General features: G+C 43.4%; 1 protein-coding gene across 10 annotated transcripts in view; it reads right to left on the bottom strand.

The window, feature by feature from the left end:
• Jade1 (jade family PHD finger 1) overlaps positions 1–24,800 on the bottom strand; it is a 62,151-nt gene extending 37,351 nt beyond the window's left edge. For 2 of the 10 annotated variants that reach the window (XM_021236493.2, XM_087193282.1), the window contains exons 1-2: positions 22,691–23,133; positions 4,005–4,083 (exon numbers count right to left, since the gene is read on the bottom strand). In XM_021236493.2, the coding sequence (XP_021092152.2) occupies positions 4,005–4,083; positions 22,691–22,984 (373 nt within the window). In that variant the 5' untranslated portion in view covers positions 22,985–23,133. The other 8 variants (XM_087193281.1, XM_087193280.1, XM_004854961.4 and 5 more) reach the window with 7 other exon arrangements.
• Between the last annotated feature and the right edge of the window lie 2,035 nt (positions 24,801–26,835).

The following is a 26,835-nucleotide window of genomic DNA, read 5'->3' as shown; positions in this document are numbered from 1 at the left end:
TTATTAAGTACTATTTAATTCTTTTCTAATTTTTGTAGGAAATAATATATAAGGATACAGATTGGAACTATTCATTGACAACCAGTAATATATAATTCCTGCCCAAAGGACACTTGATGTTTTAACCAGCTTCTGCAGAAAATAAGAGAATCTTTAGCTTTTGACAATCGTGAAAGTAGCTCGTGGACCCATTCCGACACTGCCAAAACCCCCAAGGACAGAGCATCCCAGTCTGTGAAGCAGGAAATTAAGGGCTTGTTTCCCTGGGCCACGCCCTGGCACAATGTGTAACTTCAGAGTTTGGCTGGGCCACCCAGTCCCAGGAGCCCAGAAATTACACAGTGCCTGCAAACACCCGACACTAACTATTCCATCCAACTGCAGGGATGGGCGCCTGCAGAAAGGCTCCGACAGCAGTGACTGCAGCTGCATGAGGACTCACACCTGGCACAGAAATGCCCATCTGTCCCCAACTGTAAATATCACACACTGGTCTTCCCTGGACCAGGCTGCCTCTCCTCCACTTGGACACGGCTCTGTGGTGGGCTGGGAACTGCTGCCAAATTCTGTCTGGCCTGCAGGCTAGAGAGGCTGGGGCATGGCCACTGTACAGACCCAGCCCTTCTTGTAAGCAAGACTCTCCAAATCCACGGGCCCAGCTGAGGCGTGCAGCACATGGGAAGTGACTAACAGGCAGAGCTCCCTTTACGGACCTACTATGGGAAAAAAGGCACAGATCCTCACGGGTGGTGCCACCCCTGACACCACCACCACATACATACAAAGGGACCAGCTCCAGTGTAAGTAAACAACTCAGAGACAAAGACCTACACTATGAACCAGCTGCCCTGGAGAGAGAACGGAGGGATGTGTTCCATGCCATGAATACGTGCATATTTTTGTAAGGCTAGACATCCCAGGAATTCTTAATGGAAGCTGTTTTGTTTACCACTATCATCATCTACCATAACTGTCAAATCATTGAGCCTGGACAGGCCGCACAAGCATAAAGCATCAACATATGTTTTATATCAAACCAACTGTTTAACAAAAGTACAGCCTACCTTCTACTAACAACTATCATCCCTACCCCTCCCATCAAGGTCAGATTTCCATGTCTAGCCTAGAGCTAGGACAGAAGTGAGCTTTGGCACCTATCTAGGTTAACCCTCCAGCATCCTAGAAATCTTTACCTTAATCCTCAGCCCATAGCTTCTTCAGGGAGGCCACACAAGCATGAACAAATTAGGAAAGAAAATCGTTCATTACAGAAAAGGTTACTTTTGATGGACACAATTCTCGTGAGAACTTTGGACTCTCTCTTCCTCCTCTTCCTCTTTCCTCTCTAACCACAGTTCAAGGTGGGGGAACATTTTCAGGTGAAACATTTGTCTTCAAGGTCTGCTATGGGCTCAACTATGATACCCACCCCCTAAATAAAATTCACATTTTGACACCCTGAGTCCTAGTCCGTCCAAATGTGACTATACTTGGAGACAGGGGCCTAAAAGCAGTGATTAAGTTAAAAAGAGGCTGATAGGGTGATGGGCTCTAGTCCAATCTGACTAGCGCAATTAGAGGAAACATACTTACAAGACAGGAAAGACCACAGGAGAATACAATGAGGAAAAGACCATCTGCAAGCTGAAGAGAAGCCTCAGAAGAAACCAAACCTCCAGACATATACATTCATCTTGGACTTTCAGCCTCCAAAACTGAGAAAAATCCTGTTGCTTAAACCACCCGTCTTTGGTGGTTTGTTGTAGCAACCTGGGCTCACTAATATAAGGACCTTCTGGGCTGGCAGGAGCCTGTGGGCAGCAAAGGAGGACTAGACTAGCAATGTGTCCAGAACTGCACATACGGCTTTTTAAATCTAAACTTAGTTTAGTAAAGTTTTAAAATTCAGTTCCTGAGATGCATTAAAAATTTCCATCCTACTGGACAATGCCAGTCTGCAAAAGAGAAGGCCCTAAGTTTGAGAGAAGAGCCTCAAGAATAATTAGAACCTTCTATAACCCATCTCTCCCCTGGGAGGAAATGAGGTGATGATGCTAGCAAAGAGTAAACACAAACCTGTGGCTCAATGCCAAAACAAATAAATAAACAAATAAATAAATAAAGTAGAACACTTAGCCTTTCATTGGGCAATGTTAGTATATGGAAATAATTCCTAAGACCTTCTGATTAATTCTGCACCTAAACAGCAAGGCTTTTCTTTAAATTGCTGCAAGACCAAACTGCGTACTCAAGCAAGCAGCAAGCATTTACTGAGTACTTAACAACTCATGAGGACACTTTGACAGGCAACACAGAAGGGCAGAGAATACCAAAGCCTGCTTTTGCCTGAGGAAATAGTACTTTAAACTGTAAACACTGGAGCAAACAAGTAGGAAGGGCTGTGAATCTACAGAGCCTCAAGTTCAGAAGGCAGCACTCCCAAAGGCTCATACAAGTGGCTTTACCTGCCTGCAGCTGGGTCCCACCTGAAATACCTCTCTCTAAAATAAGAGAAAAGCCTTTCTCTTTAGAGCCTATACCCTCTCTTACTTAGTTAACCCCTCCCCTGCTCCTAGTATCAGTAGCTACTCTACCTGCCCTAAAAGCCCCAATCCCTTAGCTCCTCACACCAACCTTTCAGGTCTGGTCAGTTTACTTTTGTACTTTACACCCAAACCTCTGACACTATGCCCACTGCCTCCAATTCTACTTCCCACTGCTCCATGCCTGCACCAAGAGCACAAACCAAAATGCCATGTGGCTATGTTTCATGTTCCTGATTCCCTCCTACATTTTCCTTGGCTATCAACACAGCCCCCTGCAGCAACAAACCCTCACTTTCTAATGTGCAGCTCTTAACCTGCTGACAGTTTAACAGACCAGGAAACTAAAGACAATCCCATTTGCCTAAAACCTATTTCATCTTTCAGGAACTGCCCAACCTTCACCTCCTCTATAGATTTCCCTGACCCTCACCTCTGAGTTCATGCATGTATTTCTACAGCACATCAAAAAGACAACTCTACAACTGCCCTGTTGACTGCATAGCACAGCTGTTTTGACATGTGTCTGAGGTGACATTCCTTTCCCATCACATACTACAGCAAGCATTTTTCAAGGTTTCTTGAGTTTAATCTATAATGTCAACAAGCTAACGGGCTCAGGGACTGTGCTAGGCACAAAATTTCCTTCCATTGTCTAAGGAGCTCTTCTCTAGTCTGTTAGCTTCTTAATCCAGATATTGTGCAACATTTTTTTTTTTGTACCAGGGATCGAACTCAGGACCTTGCGTTTTCAAGGCCGGTGAGGTGCTTCTGACCTAAATCCCTGGCCTGAGACATTTATTTTGACTGCCTGGAAGCCAACTAACTTCTGGTTCTCAGCTGCACTGAGAAAATATGAGGTTCCTGGGGCCGGGGAATTAGCTCAGTGGCACCATGCCTGCCTTGCAAGCGCAAGGTCCTGAGTTTGATCCCTGGTACCAAAAAGAAAATGAGGTTCCAGAGAGCTGAGATGCACACAGCAGTAGTATGAAAGTGTCACATTAAAACCAAGGGAAGAGCAGGGACTTCCGCACCCAAGAAGAACCTGGGCTTGCTCTGTTCACATCCCATTAGGTAGTCCTCAATCTTCCTTTGTTTGGAGTTGAACTAGTTAATAATTACTTGGCTTTGATTAAGTTCCCTTTTCATAAAAAGCAAGCACAAAGTGCCATAAACGATGTTTAAGAAAAACAGACACACGAAGGACTCTTGGAACTGGATTATTCATGCCTGGATAACAAACAGGAAGCCTAAGGAATGCCTGCCTGCAATCAACCTTACCCGGAAAGATCCAGTTACAGAGCTGCAGTATCACACTCAGATGTGTTTCTCCAGGCCTGGCTTTCTCTGACCTGCCTGATATGCAAAGGGCCTTGGCTATTTAAAGCATTACATTAAAAAATCATGTTTTTACACTGACCAAACCCTAGTAGGTTCCAAGAACAACAAAGCAGGACTTACTGCCATTGTCGTCAGAATCCTCACTGCTGCTGGGAAGGCGACCTCGTTTCATGATCTCCCCGGGGAAACAGCAGGCAGCCTGCAAAGCAATGAGACAGCACTTAACCCAAGATGATAATACACAATCATCAAGTTGTGCTTCAGATGGCAGCCCAGGATTCACAGCAAACAAAAGCAAACAACGGGCTTTAAGTAGCATTTGAATTGCAAACGTAAAAAGACCAAAGACATAATTAGTTTCAATCATTAACAGACCAGGTTTTAAAATGAGGGGGAGGGGTGAAGTCACGTATCAGCAGGTCTCCAAAGGTGCCAGGTTTCTCTCTATATTCCTGAGACATTATTACTACAACTACTCCAGGAGTCTCTAGCTTAGCTGACTGGCAGCAAGCACTGCAGAAAAAAATTCACAGCAATGAACACTGCTTGCTCACTACAGACAGATTCATATTTTATGGAGGGGGGGTGCGGCTGTGTCTGAATGTGCGAATATTTGCACTGCACGGGCATGATTGCGCTTCTCTGACAAATTTTGCTAAAATAATCCTAAAAACCAAGTAGCCTGGAGTTCTAGAAACAAAACCCGTGGCTAACAGGAATGCAAATGTCTCCTCTAGCCATCTCCAATCCCTCAGCAATTCACAGCTGGAACAGGAAAGGGCCACAGACATCATCTAATTCTGATCCAGACTCCATTTCTTAGGAAACAAGTTAGAACAGGATAAACAGGGACTTCTCCAAGGTCATATTGTAGGCAAGGAGCTTCTATTTAAAATACAAAGCTGTTGCCACTCCATTTCTTTTTCCACCCCAACTCCTTTCAGACCAAAAAGAAATCAATTCAAGGCAACACAAAGGCACACATCTGTAATTGCAATACTGAGGGAGGGGTTAAGGCAGAAGGATCACAAGTTCAAATCCAGTCTGGGGATCTTACGGTGACCAGGTCTCAAATTTTAAAAAAAATAATAAAAAGGGATAAGGATGTCACTCAGTGGTAGAGTACCCCTAGGTTTGATCCTTAATATAGAAAGGGAGGGAAGGAATCCATTCGTATAAATACCCAGGCCACCTGGCCAACTCGTCCCAGCTAGCTAGTGGTGACAGGCCTCTATCATTACCCTCAAGAGAAAGACTGCAAACAGGACAGTGGGCCGAGGCTGAATGGCCACTCACTGAACTTTCTCAGGTGAAAAGTGCAGTTATATTCACACAGGGCAGACTCTTAAACAAATCCAAGTTTTTCCAGATTAAGACTATTTATCTCCCTGACATCTGTAGAGCCCTGATCTGAGGGCCACATCAATGACACCCAATGGGGAAAGAAAGACTCTTCAAGTCAGAAAAAGTATGGCAGCCCATTACCTATCCATCCACTCACTCAGACAGGTACCCACCAGCCTTCTCCTTACTGGGAATCACAATACACAACGTGGTGTTTCTGATAAAGTGGCACAGAGAAACAGTGTGGAGAAAGTAGGAGAACCACTGTGACAGAACAAGACAGTAATTTAAAACCCAAAGCTCCACTCTAAGTGACCTGTAAAAGAGCAAAAGCAGCTGCATCACAGTAAAGGGGATCAAAATCTGCCACTTTGCTCAAAGAGTTATTCTGAGTTGAAGGAAACTGAGAAATACCAGACTCAGAAGGGGGTCTCTCCCTTCTCCCTGTAAAAATAAAAGCAGGGCATAAATTTCCCTTGTGTAAAGGAAATTTCCAGTTGTAATGCCCCCCAAGTGTTTATGTATAAATAATCCCTAGCTTACCATTAGTTTACCCCACACATCTCCTAGTCATCTTTCCACAATTAGCTTCCCTAACCCCAAATCCCTTACTCATCATCTATTACCTTTGCTAATAGTATATAAGGCCCCCAGGTCTAGCTGATTTTAGGGGTCTTTCACTTCTTTTCTGTGACATGCCATACCCTCTTCACTTAAAATTACATAAACAAGGAGCCAGGGATTTGGCTCAGTGGTTCCGCGTCTGCCTCGCAAGTGCAAGGTCCTGAGTTCGATCTCTGGCACCAATAAATAAATAAATAAAATTACATAAACATATCATCACAATAGTTTGTGTGCCTTTTCTCCTGTAATATTTTTTGTCATATTAATTCAATGGCTCCCATTAACTGACCCTGTGCAGAAGGTTCTCTTTACAGTACAAGGTAGCCCATTTTCACTTACAAAATGGACCTATATGATTCATTCAAGTATTTGGGTTCCTAATCTATAATTGCAACATTTTATATTTTCTACCTGAGAAAATCACCCCATTGGGTTTTTGTTAACCAAGTGATTCTTTAAAAACCATTCAAATTTACAAGGAAGAGGCCTAGCCAGGAATTCTATCTTAGAGACAGACAACTCTGTGGGTTATGGTTTAATGGTATGGGCAAAGTCAGTCCCAAAATTCACCCATCCCTCTTCCCCTGAACCTCACTCACTCATAATTAACACTTAGCATCCTACAACTGGACCACTTCTGCTGAGAGATTCTGTGGTGGACAAATACTTGTGACCCATCCCCCCTTCCTGACTTGTCTTCCATGCTCTGTGTGTGCCAAAAATGCCAGCTACTGACAACTAACCTCTCTTCCAACCTTCTAGAAGTCACCCTTGCTCCCCTGGGGACCCAATAAGAGGTAAAGGAGAAAAGAACCAGGCAAATCATCACTCATTCCCAACACTGCTTTAGCTCCTCAAAGCCTAAGTTACAAAGAGCTTTAAAAAAAAAAACCAAAATTTACTACCTGAAGAGTTATTCCTTAAAGTAACAGTGTGACACAACACAGCCAGAACACAACACCAGTTTGCCAGGCCATGAGCAGGTATGAGAACTATGAGAAGAGGCTGAGAAAGCCCAGAGCTCTTTCAGCTAGACACAAGGAAATAAGGCTTGTTTCATCTTCACTGATTCACACAACTTAAACCAGCCTAAATGGAAGAGCCTGTACAACTCAAAAGAATTATTCGGAATCAAAATGCCCTCCTCTCAGCTTTCAAACAAAACTCCCAGAGAAAGCACATCAGCAGTCATCAAGTGAAAACTGCAAGCATTGGCCAAAATAGAACGATGCTCCTAAACACACAGAAATACTCTCTCAAGCAAAACTATGCAAGTAGAAGAGTAAAAATAGTATTTTCCTCCTAATGAATTCCACTTTTATTCGCCTTGAAGATTTTGAGTAATGAAGGTTTAGAATGCTGTACTTTGCTTCTCCTGGGAATCCAGCACAGTGATGGGGGTTAGTGCTCAAAGAATTTCCTCCTCTGCAGCTCTAATGTACTTAAACCTTGACATCAGGCTGATTTATCTCACCCAGGGCTACTTACTGTATCAGAAAATCAAAGTCTGCATTACTATCTTTTACACAACACAGTGGTCGTACGTTGCAAACATCTGTCCACTAAAAGCCAGCATGAGAAACCAGAGTTGCCTCTGCATTATTACCTCTCCTGACTTACCCAGATGATAGTGAGATTAGGGAATAATCAATTAAAAGTACTACTCACAACACTCCAGAGAACCTAGCAAGAAGATATAATAGTCTATAATGCATCCCGCAAATCCGTGAATATCTAATATATTAAGAGGCACTGGAGGAAAATCACTGTCCCTGGCCTCTGGGAGCTTCTGGCCTAAGGGAGAAAACGGGCAAACAACAGAAATTCATCATCGGTGGTTTATAGCCATGTCTAACACTTGGTTCTGTAAGACAGGAGAGGCTGATGGATGGAACCAATGCTACCTCTAGAGTGGATCCTGGGAGAAAATCAAAGTCGGCCAGTACTGCTCTGTCTTGCTCCCTATTGTGGCTCGTGTTTGGATGCCTCGCCCCCAAGCCTCATGCTTTCTCTGAGGTGGCTGAATCTGAAGTGTGTTGATTGACTCATGGTGGAGCCAGGCCCCACAGCACTAGGTAGTCTGAATAAAAGGGGCAGAAAGATACTGTTAAGGGCCTTGTTACCCTTGCTACCTGTGCCTGCCACAGGTTGTTTCTCCTCTGTGATGCCTGTCTGCCATCCCTGCCTTGGAGCCAGCTGATTATGAGCTAAAATCTCTATGGAAATGTAAGCCAAATAAACCCCTTCCCTTTGGGTGTCAGGTATTTTGTCTCAGGAACGAGAAAGAAGTAATTGGGCCAGGGATTTAGCTCAGTGGTGCTGCTGCCTGCCTCGCAAGCACAAGGTCCCAAGTTCGATCCCAGGTACCACAGACACAAACACAAAAAAGTAACACACTCCCTCTCAAGTACTACTACCTTCTGCCCCGTATGACAAAACATGAGGGCCTCACCAGATGTAGCCCTTCAATCTTGGACTTCCCTGTCCCTGAAACCTTGACCAAGTATACTCTATAAATTACCCAGTCAGTGGTATTCTACTACAGCAGCAGAAAACAGAGTAATTCTCCACTGATTTCTTTAAACAGCCTTCCATTCTCCAAGCCTGTTTAAGTGCAAACTAGTTTAAGTGCAAACTGGTTTAGTGCAAATTGTCAAGTGAGAAACTCAGAGCTTTTGATCCTTTCCAGCTCTACCCAAGCATCTGTCCTGGGAAGCTCCAAGACTAGCTTACCTCAGCTGGGTCAGGTCTCTTCCCTTAAAACACCTTTCTTTTGATTCTCAACTTCTCATAATGTTGCTCCTGTTGCCCCCTCTTCCCTTCCTACCCAAACCCACCTCTTCTCTAGGGCTCGGCTCAAAACCACTGAATACCATGCACTATCCCAATTCGAAGCACTTACACTCCCTTCCACTCAGTTTAATGCTATATTAGCATTCCCAACACTCAAAACACTGACACACACAACTTAAAAGGACAAGTTTCTTGGCTTTTGGGTTTCTCAGAGTTCAGTCATTGGTCAGGTGGCTCCAAGGCAGAAATGGCATGGCAGAAGGCCCTGGTAAAAGAAAGCTGCTCAACCAATGGCAGCCAGGACACAAAGAGAATGCAAGAGAACCAGAACAAAAGAAAGGGGTGGGGGACAAGAATACATTCTTCTGGGTTATCCCCCCAGTGACCCACTTCCTCCAAATAGGCCACACCTCCTGATGATACATTCATTCAGCTATGAACTCAGCAATGGATTAATCTAATGATGAGTATATTACCCTCATGATCCAACCAACTTTCAAAATTTCATCTCTGAACACATGAGATATTAAGGGATATTTCAGATCTAAACCATAACAAACATTCTTTTAGAATTCTGTTTTTGCTTTCTGAGACAGGGCCTCAATATTCAATTCAGGCTGGCCCTGAACTCACTACAGCCCAAGACAGCATCAAAACTCACAATTCTGGCAGAGCTCTAAGATTATAGGCATGTCCAACCATGCCCAGCACTGGAACTTTTTGACCTTGCTTTTCAAAGTATTATTTACTTTAATACTGTTACTAGAAAAGAAAAATTTGTTACACACTAAGAAGGTAAGGCAGATTTTTATTCAAAGAAGACCAAAGAATTAGGCATAGGGACCACTAGAATGGGTCTTACAGTGGGGAAATGTCTTAGTTACTCTTCTCATTGCTGAGACAAAATACTCACACCCACAAGTTAAGGGAGCAAAGTTTATTTAGCTCAGTTTGTAGAGGTTTCAGTCAATAATCAGCTGGCTCCAAGGAAGGTGGCACAGCAGACAGGCATTACAGAGGAGAAACAGTTCATGGTGGGCAGAAGGTAGCAAGCAAAGCAAGCAAGGGACCTCAGCAGCTTCTTTCTGCCCCCTTTTATATCCTATCTAGGGTGCCAGGATTAGGGCAGTGCCAAACCAATCACTGATTTAGTAATCGCATACCCTTAATCCCAGCACCCTAATCCTGGTATTGCACCATCAGTCAATCACATACTCTAGATCCAGCCACCTCTAAACAAGCCCCATCTATGACAATGTGAGGCTTTGGGGGGACATCTACACACAAACCATATTAGGAAGCAAGATGAAATCAACTGAGCCTCCATCAAGGAAGGATAAGTGGGGATTTATAACCAAGGTCAGGGAGGATCAGCGGATGGAACATTACTAAGAAAACTTCAAGATTAAGGGGTTGCTGGCTATACTGACTTTGATAGAATTACTGCTGAAAGCAAATTAGAATGCTAAAATGGGAAGGTGGACAGACCCCAGAGAAGGCAAGAGACTTCCCCTAAACTGACAGAATTCATGTTCAAACTGGATGCAGCAAGGACAGATAGAGTGGGTAGCCCACAGTTGTGCCTAGTTAAGCAGAGGACTCAAAAGAACCTGAGTCAAGTTCTGGTCAAAGGAGTTTGTCAAAAACCAACTCCTGCCTTATTAAGGCCCCTATATATGTGTCTCTAAAGATTAAAGTAACTGGGCCGGGGATTTAGCTTAGTGGTTTCACCACCTGCTGCACAAGCACAAGGACCCAAGTTCAATCCCCGGTACCAAAAAAAAAAAAAAAAGTATTAAAGTAACTTCTAGAACAGAGTTGAATATGGAGAGAAAAAAAAAAATCACATAAAAGGGCCAGCTGCTAGTCAAAAAGAAGGCCTCATAGGGCAGCTATATCCAATGCCCCCAGTAATCTTGTCTAACCTCAACACGGCTCATCCTGCTACTCTGTCTGGATTTTGCCAAACCTGCCTCAAAGTGTCTGTTTACCATGAGAAACAAAATAGCTTACCATGAGAAACAAAATAGCTTTAAAAAAGAGACAGAGATATATAACAAGTAGTATAGTTAGTGGGCATTTGGGACTTTGCCCAGAAAGAGTGAGACTACCTGCGGAAGCAGGATTATAATGATTGCCTGGAGGAGTCAACTAAGAAGGGGGGCGCTGGCCAAAGACCCCAGGTGGATCATTTAGTAGCAATCCCTTGGCATCTCCATCCACTCTCAGGAGATGTGCCAAGACAGCTGGACATCTGTGGAGGGTGCTCAGGGAACCATCTCCTCAGGAAATGTGAACACATTCTTACCCACTGGCCCATGTCCGTTTGTTTAGATTACATGCAGATCATTCTTCAATCCTTTTTGTCACATGATCTAAGACAGTACATTAGCTAACATACGAAGTTGATGAGCATTTCATCAAGTTAGATGCCAGAAATGTGGTGAACAAGACATGGAATGGTGCACGACAGGCACTCCCAGTCCACTAGGGCAATGATTATCAGGGGACTAGACAAGCAGTTTCAGTGGGTTAAGTGCTAAAGTTACCTACCAGGTTACTACTATGCGTGAGACAGCAAGGTACCTCAAAACCTTGAAACTTAAGTCTCCTCAGACTGAAATGGAGAAAAATCAATGTACAATAAAATTAAGGGCAGCCACTAGCTGAAGGAACCGATCCCTTAGGTGGCTCAGGAATGAGTGACCTGGGTGTGGTCACAGTTAGGCATGACTGGTATGTGATTCTAAGAGTGAGAAAAAACTCCAAGGACAATGGGAAAAGGAACTGTATGAAATTATTAAGAATTTGGGAATGTTTATTCAATGCTATTCCTGAGAAAAGGACTGATTTAAGGAAACAAATAGTCCAGTACTCTCTGGTAAAATAGGGACCATTTATCAGGCCATAAACTCTGCTAGTATAATAAGGATTACACCCTAGTGATTTTAACTATCTTATGGCTCACATGTAGAAAGGCTGGTTTCTTCCTCAAAGTATCAATTTTATGCACTGTTTTCATTGTTACGTATTTCACTCCTAGAAGTTCCAGAGGTACTCAATTAAAACCCTTTCCACACTTTCTCCGTATGTTACCTAATGTAATGTTAGGTATTAAAATAACCTTAGATAAATGATTGAGTTTTGTACATAAACTGTGTACCCTACACTCACTCAGCTTTGCTGAATTAAAGATGACTTCACTTTAATATCTAATTGACCTTTAACTGGATTAACTTCTATTACCGTTTTAAATTTATAGGTGTCCTTCCATTCTGTTAAAATCTAACATGTAATTGTATTCTTAGTTATTAAGTGTATTTTTAGAAAACTAGTGGTCTGTATTTTCAGGCAGCAAGTGGCCCTACATAAACCTAAAGTATTTTAACTATTCTTCTGTTTATTTGCTAAAATCACATAATTTGAATACTGTTTGAATATTCTAAATAAGATGTAACTGATAATGTGGATTTATGAACTACTGATCACAGGATACCACCCCCTAAAAGGAGACCCTACATTTTCTTACTAGGACACCTTATTGTCTTCTAAAGAGTCATGTAACTCTTCAAGCTCCCAAATGTACACAGTAAGACCTGTCCACTTGTCCTTAAATGAATCTGGCTGGTGTCTTACCTCAGTTTTTAAAGCACGTAAGTTTTTAAACATCTAAAATGAAATTTTCAAATTGGCAACATTAGCTAATTCATATGCTAAGAGTCTAAAAATACTAGTGTAATTCAAACCAAAATTTCTCATTGTAATTAAAGGGTTAATCTAGTGTTTAAAAAAAAAAATAGCTTTAACAAATAGCTTCTATCTTAAACTTTTAACCTTGCCTAAATATTTCAACCAAAACAAATAGTTTTTAAAAATGTGTTCTTAATGATGTCATACATCAAAATTTTGAGAAAACTCTTGCCCAAGCTACTATAAGACCTATGGAAAGATACCAAACTTGAGAATATTCAGCTGAAAACAGTAAATACCTCCTCAAAAGAAAACATGATAACTCACCAGGTGATCATAACTGTAGTATTTACTCCTATGAGCATTACTAATAAAGTCCATTACCATAACACTTTAGTTCACTGTAAATTTTTTCTCAGTACTGGGGATTGAACTATTTTTTTAAGACAGGGTCTCTATATCACTAAGTTGCCTAAGCTGGACTTGAACTTTTGATTCTCCTGCCTCAGCCTCCCAGAGTGCCTGGAGAGCATGAGCTACCATACCTGGCTAGTTCACTGTAAATTCATTTTGTTTTTGTTGGTTTTGGTTTTTTCTGGTACCAGGGATTGAACTCGGGTCCTTGTGCTTGTGCAGCAGGCAACAAAACCACTGAGCTAAATCCCCAGCCCTGTAAATTCCTCTTTAATCTCAGATTTTAAAAGCCAATAAAAGCATTTTTCAGGATTTCAAGGAATGTATATATTTAAGTGGATCTGAATGAATCACAAACAGCTCTCATTTGCCAATTTATAAATAATCCAATGGTTGCTTATGAGCTCTAAGACAATCTAGTAAACTTCTCTTGGGTCTCTTAATTTTGGGTTCAACTGAGTAATAGTGGCTATGACAAAATATCCCAATCATGGGAGGGAGAAAACAGTTATGTGTGTTGAGACAGGGTATCACTACATAGCCCAGGCTGGAATCTGCAATCCTCCTCCTTCAGCTTCCAGAAGGTGTGCACCACACCTGGCTCCTGGAATGTATTTTTTTAACTTCTGAATTCACATTCAAATAAAGGCAGTCAGTCACCCTGGTCTCCAATCTTGAACTTTTATCCTCATTTCCATCTACTCAGAATTCCTTTCTGTTAGATCAATGCACTAAGGTGCAGGTACAGAAAGATGCTCAAAACATATGAAGAAAAAAGCAGGCAGATCTGGGGATGTAGCTCAGTGGTTCAGCATTTGCCCAGCATGCTCAAGGCCCTGGATTCTATGCCCAACAACACAGGGTTGGGGGGAGGGGGGCTGTACTCCAGGGGGCCAAAATTAAAACAAAACATAGACCATGCACACACACACACACGCACAAAATAAAGAGAATGCATATACCAATTCTTTATATATTCATGCAAAATTTCTAGAAAAACAACAGTTCTCTAAAAATGGGACCAAAGTGTTCCAGGCAAAACCCACAAGAACTTTTCCCTCTCTTGATGACCTTTAAATATGATTTTAATGTTTTAACATGATCCTGTACTACACTTAAAAAGTAAAGAGTTCGTCAGATGTGGTAATATGTGCCCATACTGCCAGCACTCAACAGCCTGAAACTGGAGGATCAAGTTCAAGGCCAGCCTGAGTTACATAGCAAGTTCCAGGACAGTTGAGCTATACAATGAGGCTGTCTAAAAAAAAGGAAAGGTTTAAAATTGAAGTCATTGTCTGTCTTTTGAAAGACGCACGTATATGTATTTTCAAGAAAAGGAAAAAATAATGCTCTGTGAGATTAAGTATCAACTAAACTGTTAACAATTTATAGTATTACAACTTCTTAAATTTAAAAATAAAATTTACTTCTATAATTTTAAAAATAAATAAAATTGAAGGCATTTCTTTCCTACTCACAGTACAGAAGACACTAGAACACAACTTGGCCAGAAGCATAATACCAGCCTAAACTAAGTAGCCATTAAAAAACTATATTCTACTCACTTCCTGAGATGCTAAATGGAAGACTTGCTTTAGAAAAATATCCGACGGAGCCAGTTGCAGGGGTGAATGCCAGTGATTTCAGTTACCCAGGAGGCTGAGGCAGGATCATTGCCTGGAAAACTTAGCAACACTCTGTCTCAAAATAAAATAGAAAAGACTGGGGATATATCTCAGTGGGAAAGCACTATCCTAGCATGTACAAGGCCCTCAAGTCAACCCCCAGCATTAGAGGGGAAAAAAAAATGATGAAAAGGTACAGAGGAAAAATATTAGAAAAGTAAATATAATGCCACAATCATCCATTCTGCTTGATCGGGTCATTATGAACTTCAAAAGCAAATGTTTTTAATATATAAGAACAGTCTATGTCAGTAGGAAGTCACTTAAAATACATGCAATAATAGAACTAACCCAGCCAAGGAAACTAGAGTTTAAACTGCTTTAAAGAATAAAAAGATTTCAAATTCCTCTCCATTTCAAAAGTATTTGGGAAAAGTATCTTCCAGAGATGGCTAGCTGGGCCAGGGATTTAGCTCAGTGGTGCTGTGCCCGCCTGGCAAGTACAAGGTCATGAGTTCAATCCCTGGTATCACACACACACACAAAAAAAAACAGAGATGGCCAGTAATATGCCATTCCCTCCGACCCTGGCATGGTTAACACAGTGGGTTATTTTCCACAGCCCAAAATGATTTCAGAAATCTTCTTAACAGTGCTACCTCCCAGTAAGAGAGGTAAAGTCTATTTGCCCTCCTTCCTCTTTTCAAACTTTGACAATTTACCAAGGAAAACAAAGACTAAGCTCTTCAAAATACACAAAAATGAAGTTTATGGGCCAGGGATTTAGCTCAGTGGTTTTGCCGCCTGCTTTGCAAACGCAAGACCCTGAGTTCAATCCCCGGTACCAAAAAAAAAAAAAAAAAAGTTTATTTTCCAAAGTATTTCACTGAAATCAGAAGTTCACTTTCCATCTTGTGTTGAGGTGTCTAAACTAGGTTCGAATTTATGAACAAGTTACATAGTCATACATATATGCATGTGTGCACGCACACGCACATGCATGCACACATACACACCCCTACTCAGATCACACTGAGAGTTAATTAAAGAATGACATTTTAGAAAACCCAAGTGTTAACAGGGAAGTTTCTGAAAGAACTAAGGGAAGGGCAAGGGTGGAAGAATCCTAAAGCTATTATTCCACCCTTGGTGGAATAAGCCAATAAATGCAAAGTATCTACAGGGTAATTTAAAAGATTTTTAAATGCTCAAACCAGATGTTCTTATACAGGATATACAAAGCAGCTTCTGCAGAAACCAGACTCAAGCAGCTAATGACAGTTACTCTGTGCACAGATTGAAATGCAGCTGTTTTTGAGGAACTTTGTTCCTTGATTATAGCCGGTTGTCAAAAACTATCAGTTATCACTATGTTAAGTTACCAAAAAATTTAAAAGTACTGTTTTAAAAAAGAGCAAGAGACTCCCAATGTTGTATATGGGAAGACCAAGATCTCATGCTTAACAAAAACTACATTTACATATCATCTGAATTATATATGAAAACAAACATTTCAACACAATTGCATGAGTCTCGTTATAACGATCACGGAAACATTAAGATGGTTTCAAAACCTAGAGCAAGCTCTGGATAACACTGACGCTGAAGCTAAAAGGTACCTCACAATGTGGACTGTCTTTAGAAAATCTTCCCACAAAAAAACCATAAAATCTAGAGAACCTGGAAGTAAAATAATACAATCCTCCATTCCTAATTTTAAAGACAAGCACACTGAATTGTGAAGTCAGCAGCTTGTGCAAAAACGTGCAAACAGAGCCAAGTTCCCAAGCAGGTGGGCACATTGCCTCCCAGTGCCTGGATCATGGGCCTCCCCTCCTGAATGGCTATGGGGTTTGAAAGAGTTGTCTGGAAGATTAAGGCAATGATATGTTAGCAGCAGCAGACAACTTATATGGAATCAGTGGACAACAGTCTGTTAACTTGGATACTGAAACGTGGTTTCCTGGCAAGCTGGTGTGAATGCGGTGACTGTCACTCTGCCTGGTAGAGCACACAAAAGGCAGAGCTGAAGACTGTTAGTATCTCCTGAGCATGGGGATGGGAGTGTGAGTCCTGAGAGGAACAGGCAGTCAGTTCTGACTGGTATGCGACACACACACCCTCCTTGTCATTATCTTCCTGTGGGGAATATCAATTTATAATGCATGGCCCCTCACACTGGGCTTCTGAATCCAGCCCCCTTTGTGGAACCTGAGTGGCTAGCTACCTAGGTATGTGCTTCACCAGACAGAAATGGTCCCATGTTACACATGCTATCCTCAAAAGGGATCTAGCAACGAAAGAATCAAGAATCATCACCCCTGGAACACTTTTCCTATTTTATGGAAAGAAGTATTGCCTGACTCAAGAATCTCAAAATAAAGCCAATTAAGATCTTTTTTTTGGTACCAGGGATCGAACTCAGGTCCTTGCACTTTCAAGGCAAGTGACAGAACCACTGAGCTAAATCCCTGGCCCCAATTAAGATCTTTTTAAAGAATTAAAAAGGAACTACAGGGGGCGGGGATTTAGCTCAGAGGTGCCACCCCCTGCCTCGCAAGCACAAGGACCCAAGTTCTATCCCTGGTACCAAAAACAAACAAACAAAAAAGGAACGACAGCCCTCAAACTAGCCAATTCCCTTCACCTTAATCAAACTTCTAATTTCAACTTGCTTTTTCAGGTTCCAAGAAAAGGAACTCAGCCACCAGCAGAATAATGAAATGATTAGATGCCACTGTTCTGCTACCAATTAAGAATGACTGGGAGGGCACATTCAAATGACTGGGAGGAGGGCAGTTTCGAGGAACATTTCATGACACAGGAAAAGTACACAAAATTCAAATTTTAACCACCCAAAAACAAAGGTTCACTGGGACACAACCAGATTCACTAATTTATCCTTTGTCCAAAGCTGCTTTTCACATAACTGTAGAGCTGAGCAGGTGTGACAAACTGAACTGAATCAAAGCCTGATTACCGGGCCCTTCTTAGAAGTTTGCTTACCCTTCCCATAAATCAACAGATTTGCAGTATAGTTATAAACCAACATTTTATATGTTTAATTAAAGGTGAATCGATTACCAGGTCCTGGGCAAGTATCTTAAAGCTTATAATATCAAGAATCAGACACACACATTTAAGAAGTCCTTAACTAGGTCAGGCAAGGAAAGGGGGGGGGGGTATTTAAATAAGGGCCATATCCAGAAACCAGTAACTCAGTAACTTTTCCTCTAAGGAAAAGCCCCGAGGTACTTGGAACTAGTGTACACTAAGTAAAAAAGAAAAAAACAAAAAACTAACAAGCTATTTATCTAATTTTCTACATAGTAACAGAAAACAAGCTAATAAACAGAAAAATGACTGTTTCAGACAGGAATTTAACAATACACGGTTAAAAGTAACAGTAAAAGGATCAGAGTGAAATCATAAAAAGCCGTCACCAGAACTTAAACCACTTAACTAGAATGAATCTAAGGATGTGCTTAATCAAGGGAAACCACCAACCCCTGAAATAACAGGCAAATTTCAGTAGCACCCATTTTCCAGGGGAGAGGTTGCCAGGGTTTCAGATCTCAAGTGTCTGTGAATTTAAAGGTTACCAGCCACCAGTACTCAAGCTCCACATCTTAAGTGCATCATTATATTTCCACAATGAAATCACTGATGCTAGTAAAAATGACCATGAGTAATCATGAAAATTTTAAATTGTGCTTAGTGTTCTTTGTCCTAAACAAAAACAACCTCAACCTTAAGCAACTCACTAACCTTGCTATTTCTTGCTCCTTACTCTGGAGTAAGAAAAAGAATGACCAATTTATTCTTCAGCTTGACCCTTCACCACTAAAATCTTCATTTAGAATAACTGCTTACAAACTGTCAAAGAGGGTGTGGAAACTGTCTTAGATCTCAAATTAAGTTTCCTCCAAAGGAAACAGTAAATGATCAGTACTTTTTAAAACTATGCCAAATGAGTCCTTTCCACAAGAACAAACTATGGTTTAATTTCCTCAACAAATAAACCCAAAGAACATAAGGTTTTAAAAGTAAACTTTAGCAGGCCTGGGATTTAGCTCAGTGGTGCTGTGCTGGCCTCGAAAGTGCAAGGTCCTGAGTTTGATCCCCCATACTACAAAAAAAAGCCAAAAAACAAAAAACAAAAAGTAAACTTTATTGGGATGTAGCTCAGTGTTAGATGAGGCTCTGGGTTCAAACTTCAGCACAAAAAAGTTAATTTATTTCAACTGTCTTCGGTCTCCCTTTTTGTATCTTGACACTACCATAAGAACCAAAAGCAAAAAGTAAATACTGGACTGATTTTAGAGTAATCAAAAGTTTGGTCACTGAATATTTGTTAAGTGTACATCAGATACTATATTGGTCTGGAGTAAATAAAACATTAAAAATGAAAATATGCAGGCCCTTCCCCAGTGACTGAGCTTTTCATTCTAAGTCTGGTAATCTTTATTCTTTTGGCTTTGACATAAATCATTCAAGTTCCAGGCTAGTGCCAGGGATTTAGCTCAGTGATTCCAGCGCCTGGTGCACAAGCGCAAGGCCCTGAGTTTCATCCCTCGTAACAAAAAAAAAAAAAAAAGAAAAAAAAGTTCCAGGCTAGTAGAAAAGGCCACACCATGGCCAGAGTCCAGCATCAATCCACGGCCCTCAACCCCAGCTGAACTCAAATGTCACCTCCACTTGTAGGTAAAAGGTCTTCTAGGACCATTCTTGGATTAGGAAGCACAGTATCTCACTTCATCAGATTCACCAGCTGTAAAACACCCTCTTAATCACAGACCGAAATTTTTGCAAAAGTACACCAAACAAATAACAGGCTCTTAATTCAGTCTCAACTTTGAGATTATAGTCTATGAAGACATCAAACATTCTAATTACTCAAAAATTTTTGGCAGTGCTAGTGATAGAACCCATGGCTCTACACATGCTAGGCAAATGCTCTACTACTTGATTACAGCTCTATAAGATTGTGAAAGTGCAGGAGACCAAAACACTAAAATACTTAGTACTGAATACTGTGCCTATTTTCTGTTAAAAGCTTTGAAGGAGTATATAGGGAAGGGTGGAGGGGGTGAAGGGAGGACAGGGAATGGGGAAAAAATAAGAACCAAGATACATCATGTACAGGTACAAGCACCCAATGATAAATGTAAACGTATTGTATACCTAAAATGTACCAATAAGAGAATTTAGGCAAAAATTTTAAAAAAAGCTTTGAAGGAAAGTTTAAATGTGATAGAACTTTCAAGCCAAAATTTTAATTCCAAATCAGATAAAAAGCAAAGATGTATCAGCTAAGATACCCTAATTTCCTCCAGAGGATAACCATTTTATAAATCTTACGGGGAAGCTGGGTTTATAAAGCACATCCTGACAGACTACTTTCTAACTGTAATGGTGCACAGGTAACCCAGGATGCTAAAGGACAGGGAAGAGCTTCACAAGGAATGGTACTGAAGCCAGAATCAAGCCAGACTTGCTTCCCTCCTCACTCCCAGCTCTAGATGATCAGTTTTTGACTACTTGATATTTGCAGTTCCAGCCACCTCAGAAATGAAACAAATATGTGAGAAATCTTTTTCCAACAAACACATTGCTAAATATATCTGGTAAACACATTTCCTTAAAGTATTTTTCAAAAAGATGACCTCAAACCTAAGATTCCCAAATTATAATGAGTAATTTTTTGATTTCCAGACTCTGGGAGCTAAGGGAAGGGGAACAGAACTCAGGGCCTTCACATTGGGCTACATACCCAATCCTTTTGATTTTTTATTTTGAGATGAGGTTCTGCTAAATTACCCAGATTGGGCTTGAACTTGCCATCCTCCTGCCTCAACCTCCCACAACACTGGGATTACAAGACCTGTGTCAGTCAGCATGTGGGTCTTTTTAATCTAATCAACTTTATTTCCAAAAGCTTGCCTCCTCAGATCAGAAGTATTAAAATTTACTTAAAGGAAACAACCAGATGTGATAAACAATCACTGAAGGGGTACTACTTTGACAAAGCTGCTCTATGGTATCTTAGGGCCAAATGAGGAAATCTGAACATGTCTTAGTGGATGAGAGTCAAGTTTACTAAACTCAGCTAAACACAATGGGACCCCCTGCTATAATCCCAGCATTCAGGGAGACTGAGGTAAGAGGAGAGCAAAGTCGAGCCCAGCCTGCCTTGCCTTCAGTCACAACACCACAAAGACAGAAACTAGCTGACAGAACAGTTCCTAAAAGAACTTCCTACACAGTATGACTTCATTGGACTTGTATATGCATATATCCATAAAAGTTATTTAGAAAACAGGGCCAGGGATTTAGCTCAGTGGTTCTGTCGCCTGCCTCAAAAGCGCAAGGACCCGAATTCGATCCCCGGTACCAAAAAACAAAAAAAAAAGTTATTTAGAAAATGATACAGTGGTGGTCTCTAGATGGAAGAAGCACATTTTTATTTCTCTATTTTGTAATTTTCAACATTGTACATTTAACACCACTTAAGTAATAGCTAACCACCAAGACGGGCTGGATGGCCTAACACAAGTTAGATACGTGAAACTATTTTTCTGACAGTCTCCAAGTCTTTCGGTTCATTCTTCTTCCCCACCTCTGGGCTAAGCAGAATGTGAAGAACAGAACACTTGTTTACAGACAGAAAACCTGTTAAGTGATGGAAGAATTAGGAAGATGGGTTATTTTCTTTCAAACACACATAAATCTAACTTTATCAAAACTAAGACCACTGTGGAGCCCACCCAACTTTTACTAGAAAGCAGCTTTGATCTTGAGATGGACTCAAGTTCAAGTTCTACTGCATGTTCAGGCAGCTCCCATTATCTGCTGGGTGAGAGATGAAAGGAATATTTGTTCTAGATGTTGAAAATGTCACATAAAATGAATATATAAAAATATACGAATTTAAAGAGGATAAAATAGCAAACAATCATCATTTGATTCAAAAGAGACAGTAAATGAAACTTCAGATCTTTGAGATCAAAAGGCAATAAAAATTCTAAATTGTACATAGTTCCTGTATTACCCAAGAAGATCCTATGTATCAACCCCACAGATACTCTCCACTTTACAATAACAAAGTGTTATATCAAAAGTGTTGTTGTTAGTGGAAGTGTGGTCATACTGAACACTTTCCTCCACCAACTAAGAGATTAAATCTTGATTAGCTGTGATTTGATCAAACTGTAACTTACTACAAACCACTGGTGAGTCACTACCTAAATCAGCTTTCAGGGAAATTTTCTGTAGGTTAAAACTAGTTCATTAGTTCATTAGCTCGAGAAGTGTAAGCCTTGAGCTACAAGTAGCTAGAGATCTACCTTCACAGCAGGTATTCTAACAAGGAAAAATAGTTCACCTAGTAAAAACCTTTGGGAGAGAGAGAAGCCCCTCAGCACTTCCATTAATGGAAATCTCAGATCCCCACCCACCATTCCATAAAGCTCTCAACTATTCACTGCAACTAACATTTTACAGAAAGAAAAATTAACCCCCCCTTTGGCCAGGCTAAAGAGGGGGTGACAAGACCCCGGCCCCCGCCCAGGCAGGGTGGAGCGCAGGACCCCACGCTGCCAGAAAGCCAGCTGAAGCGGCTTTTAAAACGGTCCCGGTGGCCACGCATTCCTAACGGGTCTCGAAGGCACGTTTAAATAGCCCGCGTTTTTGTTTGCTCGCAGCATTCCCGGGGCGCCGGGAGTGCGGCCGCCCCCGCCCGCCCAGGAAGGAGAGCCGGGGCGGGGAGCCGCGGGCGGGGGTCCGGCGCTGAAGCCCTGGGGAGCGGGGGTCCCGGGTGGGGGCCGAGCCCGCCCCGCGCGGCACCACCCCCTCCCCGCGGCTCCCGAGGCAACAGCGACAACAGCGCGGGAGGAGGGGAAACTAACTCCCGGCCTCCACCAGAACGCGCCCGGCGCGGCGGTGACACCTCGCGCGCGCCCCGGCCCCGCTCCCGCTCCCCTCCGCGGCGTCCCCGGCCCGCCGCCGCCCTCTCCGTTTGAAAGTGGCCGCCCCCCCGCCGCTGCTCCTCCCGCCCCGCCGCCGCCAGCTGCACCAATCCGCTCGGCCCCAGTGGCAAATCAAACGCTCCCTCGCGTCCAGAAGCCACTCGCGCGCCGCTGGAAACGGCCGCGCCGTCCCCCTCCCCGAGTCCCTCCGGGGCGGCACCTCCGGGCCGGGCGGGCGGCGAGAAACGGTTGTGAGATGGGAGCGGCGGCGGCGACCAGCCCGAGCGGACTCGGCTTCGGCTCCCGCTCCTCCTCCCGCCCCCAGACAGTTCTGGAAACTGTGTATCACCTCTGTCACAGGAAGCCATCCGGCGAGGAAGGCGGCGCGGAACCAACAAACAAACGCCTGCGGCCGCCCGCCGGAATCGGCCTGGGGACGGCGCGGGCTTCGGGCCGCTCCCGGAGCGGGGCCGCGGCGACGACCACCCCTGCGCCGCGGGCTTTGTGCGGGGCTCCCGCGCCGCGCCGGGCGTCCCCGCCTCCGTAGCCCACCGCCCCGGGGCCCCGGCGGTGCTACCAGGACCGTTAGGTGACGCTCGGGCCGCGGCGTAGCGGCGGCGCCTGGGCCGCCTCCCGACCCCATTTCCACACGGGGCCGCTCTCCTCAGCGCGGGAGGCGGCTACAAAAGTTGGCCCCGAGGCCACCCAGCACCAGCCCACGTGCCGCGGAGGCTCGCGCGCCTGCTCCCCGGCCCCTTCCCCCCGCCGCCCTCGGCCGCCAGGTCACCTATTACCGGTGGGAGGGGAGAGAGGCTGCTATTTAAGCGCCGCGGAAGTTGAGGCACCCCCACTGGCGGGTGCTGTGCACCTGCCTCCCGCCGCCGCGCTCCGCCACTTTGAGCAGCAGCCGCGTCCGCGGCCCCGCCTCTTGCCCGAAGGCGGGCGGGGGAGCGCGAAGGAGGTGGAAAGGATCGAATTTCTCCAGCAAAAGGGACCGTTCCGACAGGATTCGGTTCCCCGGTCAACATTCCACGTTCCATCCCTCTCCCGCATTAGCAAGGCAGAGCCGAGCAACCCGGAAAGCCTGTGGGCCACCGAACAACGGCCCCCAACTCGCAAACACACACTCACAGGCACAAGACACGTGCACGGGGAAGGGCTTTGCAACTTGCAGTCCGGAGGTACACACTGCATGTTCATTTAAGGCAGCAACAAGGCCAAGAGACCCCACCCCCACAATTTGCAGATGGTGCCAAAGGTTGCAATTTGCAATCCGTTTTAAGTTCATGATTAATCGGTACTTTGCTCTACCAAGCCAACTTCCCAATTTTACCAATGAAGGGTTTCACACTTTATACCGTCTCGCTATAAGTAAAAGGTCTGACCATTAGAAATCCATTTTCGAAGAATCTAATTGCCAAGCCGTCCCTCTACCCCCTGCTCACTGCCCTTGAATTGATGCAATGAATATTTTGGACATGTGGTGACGCGGTGACAAGAGCCAGGGCTGCGGCCACTCCACACACAGATGTACCTACTCACACCTATGTTTGGACAAATATAGTCCTGCTACACACACACGCAGTCACACACACTCTGGATTCATATAAGTACGCGAACCTGCGTTCTGCCATTGCCATCTGTCTACCAAGTTGCTACTATGCTTCCCACTTTCATGCAGCCTAATGCACTTTGGCTTTTTCACAAATTCTATGAACTCAACTAGGCTTCTGCTCCTGAACGCGTTGAATTGATGATTCACCTGAAAACCGCATGTTCTTCGCAAATTCAAAAGAAAAAAAGCTCTAAGTCTTCAGCGCCTCCCCCCCCCAAAAAATGAAAAAATATAATCATAATAAAACTTACTGATCCAACATAGATCAATTCTCAGAAATCAACCTCTCCTCCTCCTCCTCCGGCCCCCGCCCCGGCAATGCCCAAGTTACTGGTGGGATAGTAACGCTGCGCTCGGTGGCTGGCTGCCTCCCTCCCTCCCTCCTCGCTACATATCGAGAACCCAATCTTTTGGCGCCATATTAATGACGTACTATATTATTTCCACTAGGCAGCGACCTTCGGCATTAAATTACTCCCGAGAACTCCCGAGCAGAGCAACAAAACCATCAAATATGGCTGAGCCTCTCGGCTCGTCCTGCAGCCGTCGCCGCCGTCGCCGCCGACACCGCCGCCGACACCGCCGCCGCCGCCGCGGGACCGAGACGCGCACCCCGAGCCGCACGCGGACACGCGCGGCCCCACGCGCGCCCCCCTCCCGCCCGTACCTGCTGCGGAGGCTCCGGCCCAGGCGCCGCATGAGTTCGCGCCGCGGCGGGCTCTCGGGTGGGGAGCTGGCGCGCACACCCGGCACTGGCGCGCGGAGGACTCTCGGGCCGGCGGCGGCGGTCGGCTGGTTATGGAGGAAGGACTGTGTGAATCAAACTCATTTCTGGGTCACTGCTGCCACAGGGGGGAGCACTTTAATCCCTTGCCAAAAGGAGAGGGTGGGGACGGCGGGGCGGAGGGAGCGCGCGGGGAGCCCGTGGCGCGGGGGGCTCGGTCCTTGTTAACTCTTCGCAGCCCTGGCTGCAGGCTCGGGGCCTGCGCCGCACGGCTGGGCTCTGGTTTAAAATCTCTTCCTTCGCCTGCCTTGGGAGTCCAGAAATTCTGGAGGTGTCTCCGTGCGGTGAGATGGATTTTTAAATGATCCCCCTTCGTAGGCTGTCCTAGCTCCAACTCTTGTCTGACATCTAGAAATGGATTCTTCCAAATTAGTTTAAAATTACGTCGATTAAAAAACGTGGCTCAAAAGGCGGGTAATTTGGAAGGTTTTGTATTGAAGCTGAATGACAAAATAATTTTTCTGTAGTAACATTTTTAAGGAATGACATTTTTAAATACAGATAATCCAATTCTGGAACTGCAGCGCAGTCTTTACCTAAATTGCTTTTAAACTGATTAATTGCGAATTAGTATTAAGCCGTTAAAAGATAATGATTATTTGCTAATTGATACCACCTTCATAAATTACACACTTACAAAACTGGACATCACTTTCCAGATATGAGGATTGAGGCTGATGCTAAAACTGGAATTTCAGGGTAATACAGTATAAAGTTTGTCATCAAATATTCATTTCCGGGTATTTATGTGTAAAAATTCTAGGTTAATGATTTTCCACAAAAGACAAATTTGCTCTTACGTGGAGAGTAACATACTTCTTTCATGGATCCCCTAAGGAAATACAATATATATGACATTCAGATTCAAAAGAAAAAAGTACAGAGTAAAACTCCCATACAGTAAATAGGAGCAGTGATTACTAATTATGAGATTGAATATCGAGCCCAAAAGGCATACTTACACACTAGAACAAAATTTTTCTGAATAAATCTGGTTTGATTTCACACAATCACACACCAACTTGTCTACCTATTTCCAGAACATTATAATCTGATAAATGGCAAAACAAAACTAATTGAGCCTTTTCAATTATTTTTTGGGAAACAAGCCAATAGAAATCTTAAGTATTGTATCTGTCTTCTTTCTTCTTCTCCTATGTCTCTAATGAAAATTATAGACTCCCTACCAACCCTATTCTTGCGCTCACTTGATCCTACTCAAAGAAATCTTATGTAAAGCGCTATACTAACTAGCAGTACTTCAATATTGCCTACAGTTACATTGTTCATAGGTTTCACTACAGGCACTCAACAGAAGGAAAAGGACAGCGGCTAGGAAGCCAGCAGACCCTGGACTGGATCTGACTCTACAGGTTACCAGCTTCCAAAGTTACAGGAGTTCTCTGTAACCTCAGTTCTCTGTGCCTCAGTTTCTTTCTGAGAATGAGGCTAACAGCTGGCCCTTAACCTGAAGAGCTGTTAAGAGAAATGCGATAACCCCAAGGAATGTCAGAGCAAAGATCTTAGTAAGAAGTTGTCTATTCCTTTAGCCATCACTTCCATATCTCCCTTTGTCTTCTTTTCATAGAAAATTGCAATTGTTATAAATACTAGCCAGCCTCACTCCACTCATTCTTTTTTAAAAAAGTTAAATTATATTTGTAACTTAATGTTTTATTCATTTGTTTTTTCTGACTATTCCTACCCCTGAAACATCAAGTATCAAAAATCAAAGTGTATTGAATAAATGGATAACAAAAATACAGAGGTAAAACGGCACACACATGCCCTACACTGTTACTCTGACCAGGACTGAGGGCCCCAATTATGCCATGGTTTAAGAATCTTGGTTAGCTGAGGCAGTGCCACGTGCTCTTCATGCCTGGAAATGGAAGACAGGAGACTCCCAAAAACATACGAATCTGGACAAATCTTTCTGGGCCTTAGTGTCTCCACTGGGATGATAGGAAAGGTCTCATATCTAAACCAGGTGGGCTGGCAAATGCCTAAATTCCAACACTCAGGAGGGTAAGGCAAGACATCACTGGTTCAAGACCAGACTGGACTATACAGCCTCAAAACAAAACAACAAAAA

This window comes from Heterocephalus glaber, unplaced genomic scaffold (assembly GCF_053883595.1).
Source record: "Heterocephalus glaber isolate CG9 unplaced genomic scaffold, H.glaber_assembly_v1.0 deba00001586, whole genome shotgun sequence".
NCBI classification, from domain to species: domain Eukaryota; kingdom Metazoa; phylum Chordata; class Mammalia; order Rodentia; family Bathyergidae; genus Heterocephalus; species Heterocephalus glaber.
Note: the sequence above shows the minus strand (reverse complement) of the source record. Positions and strands in the feature narration are given on the sequence as shown.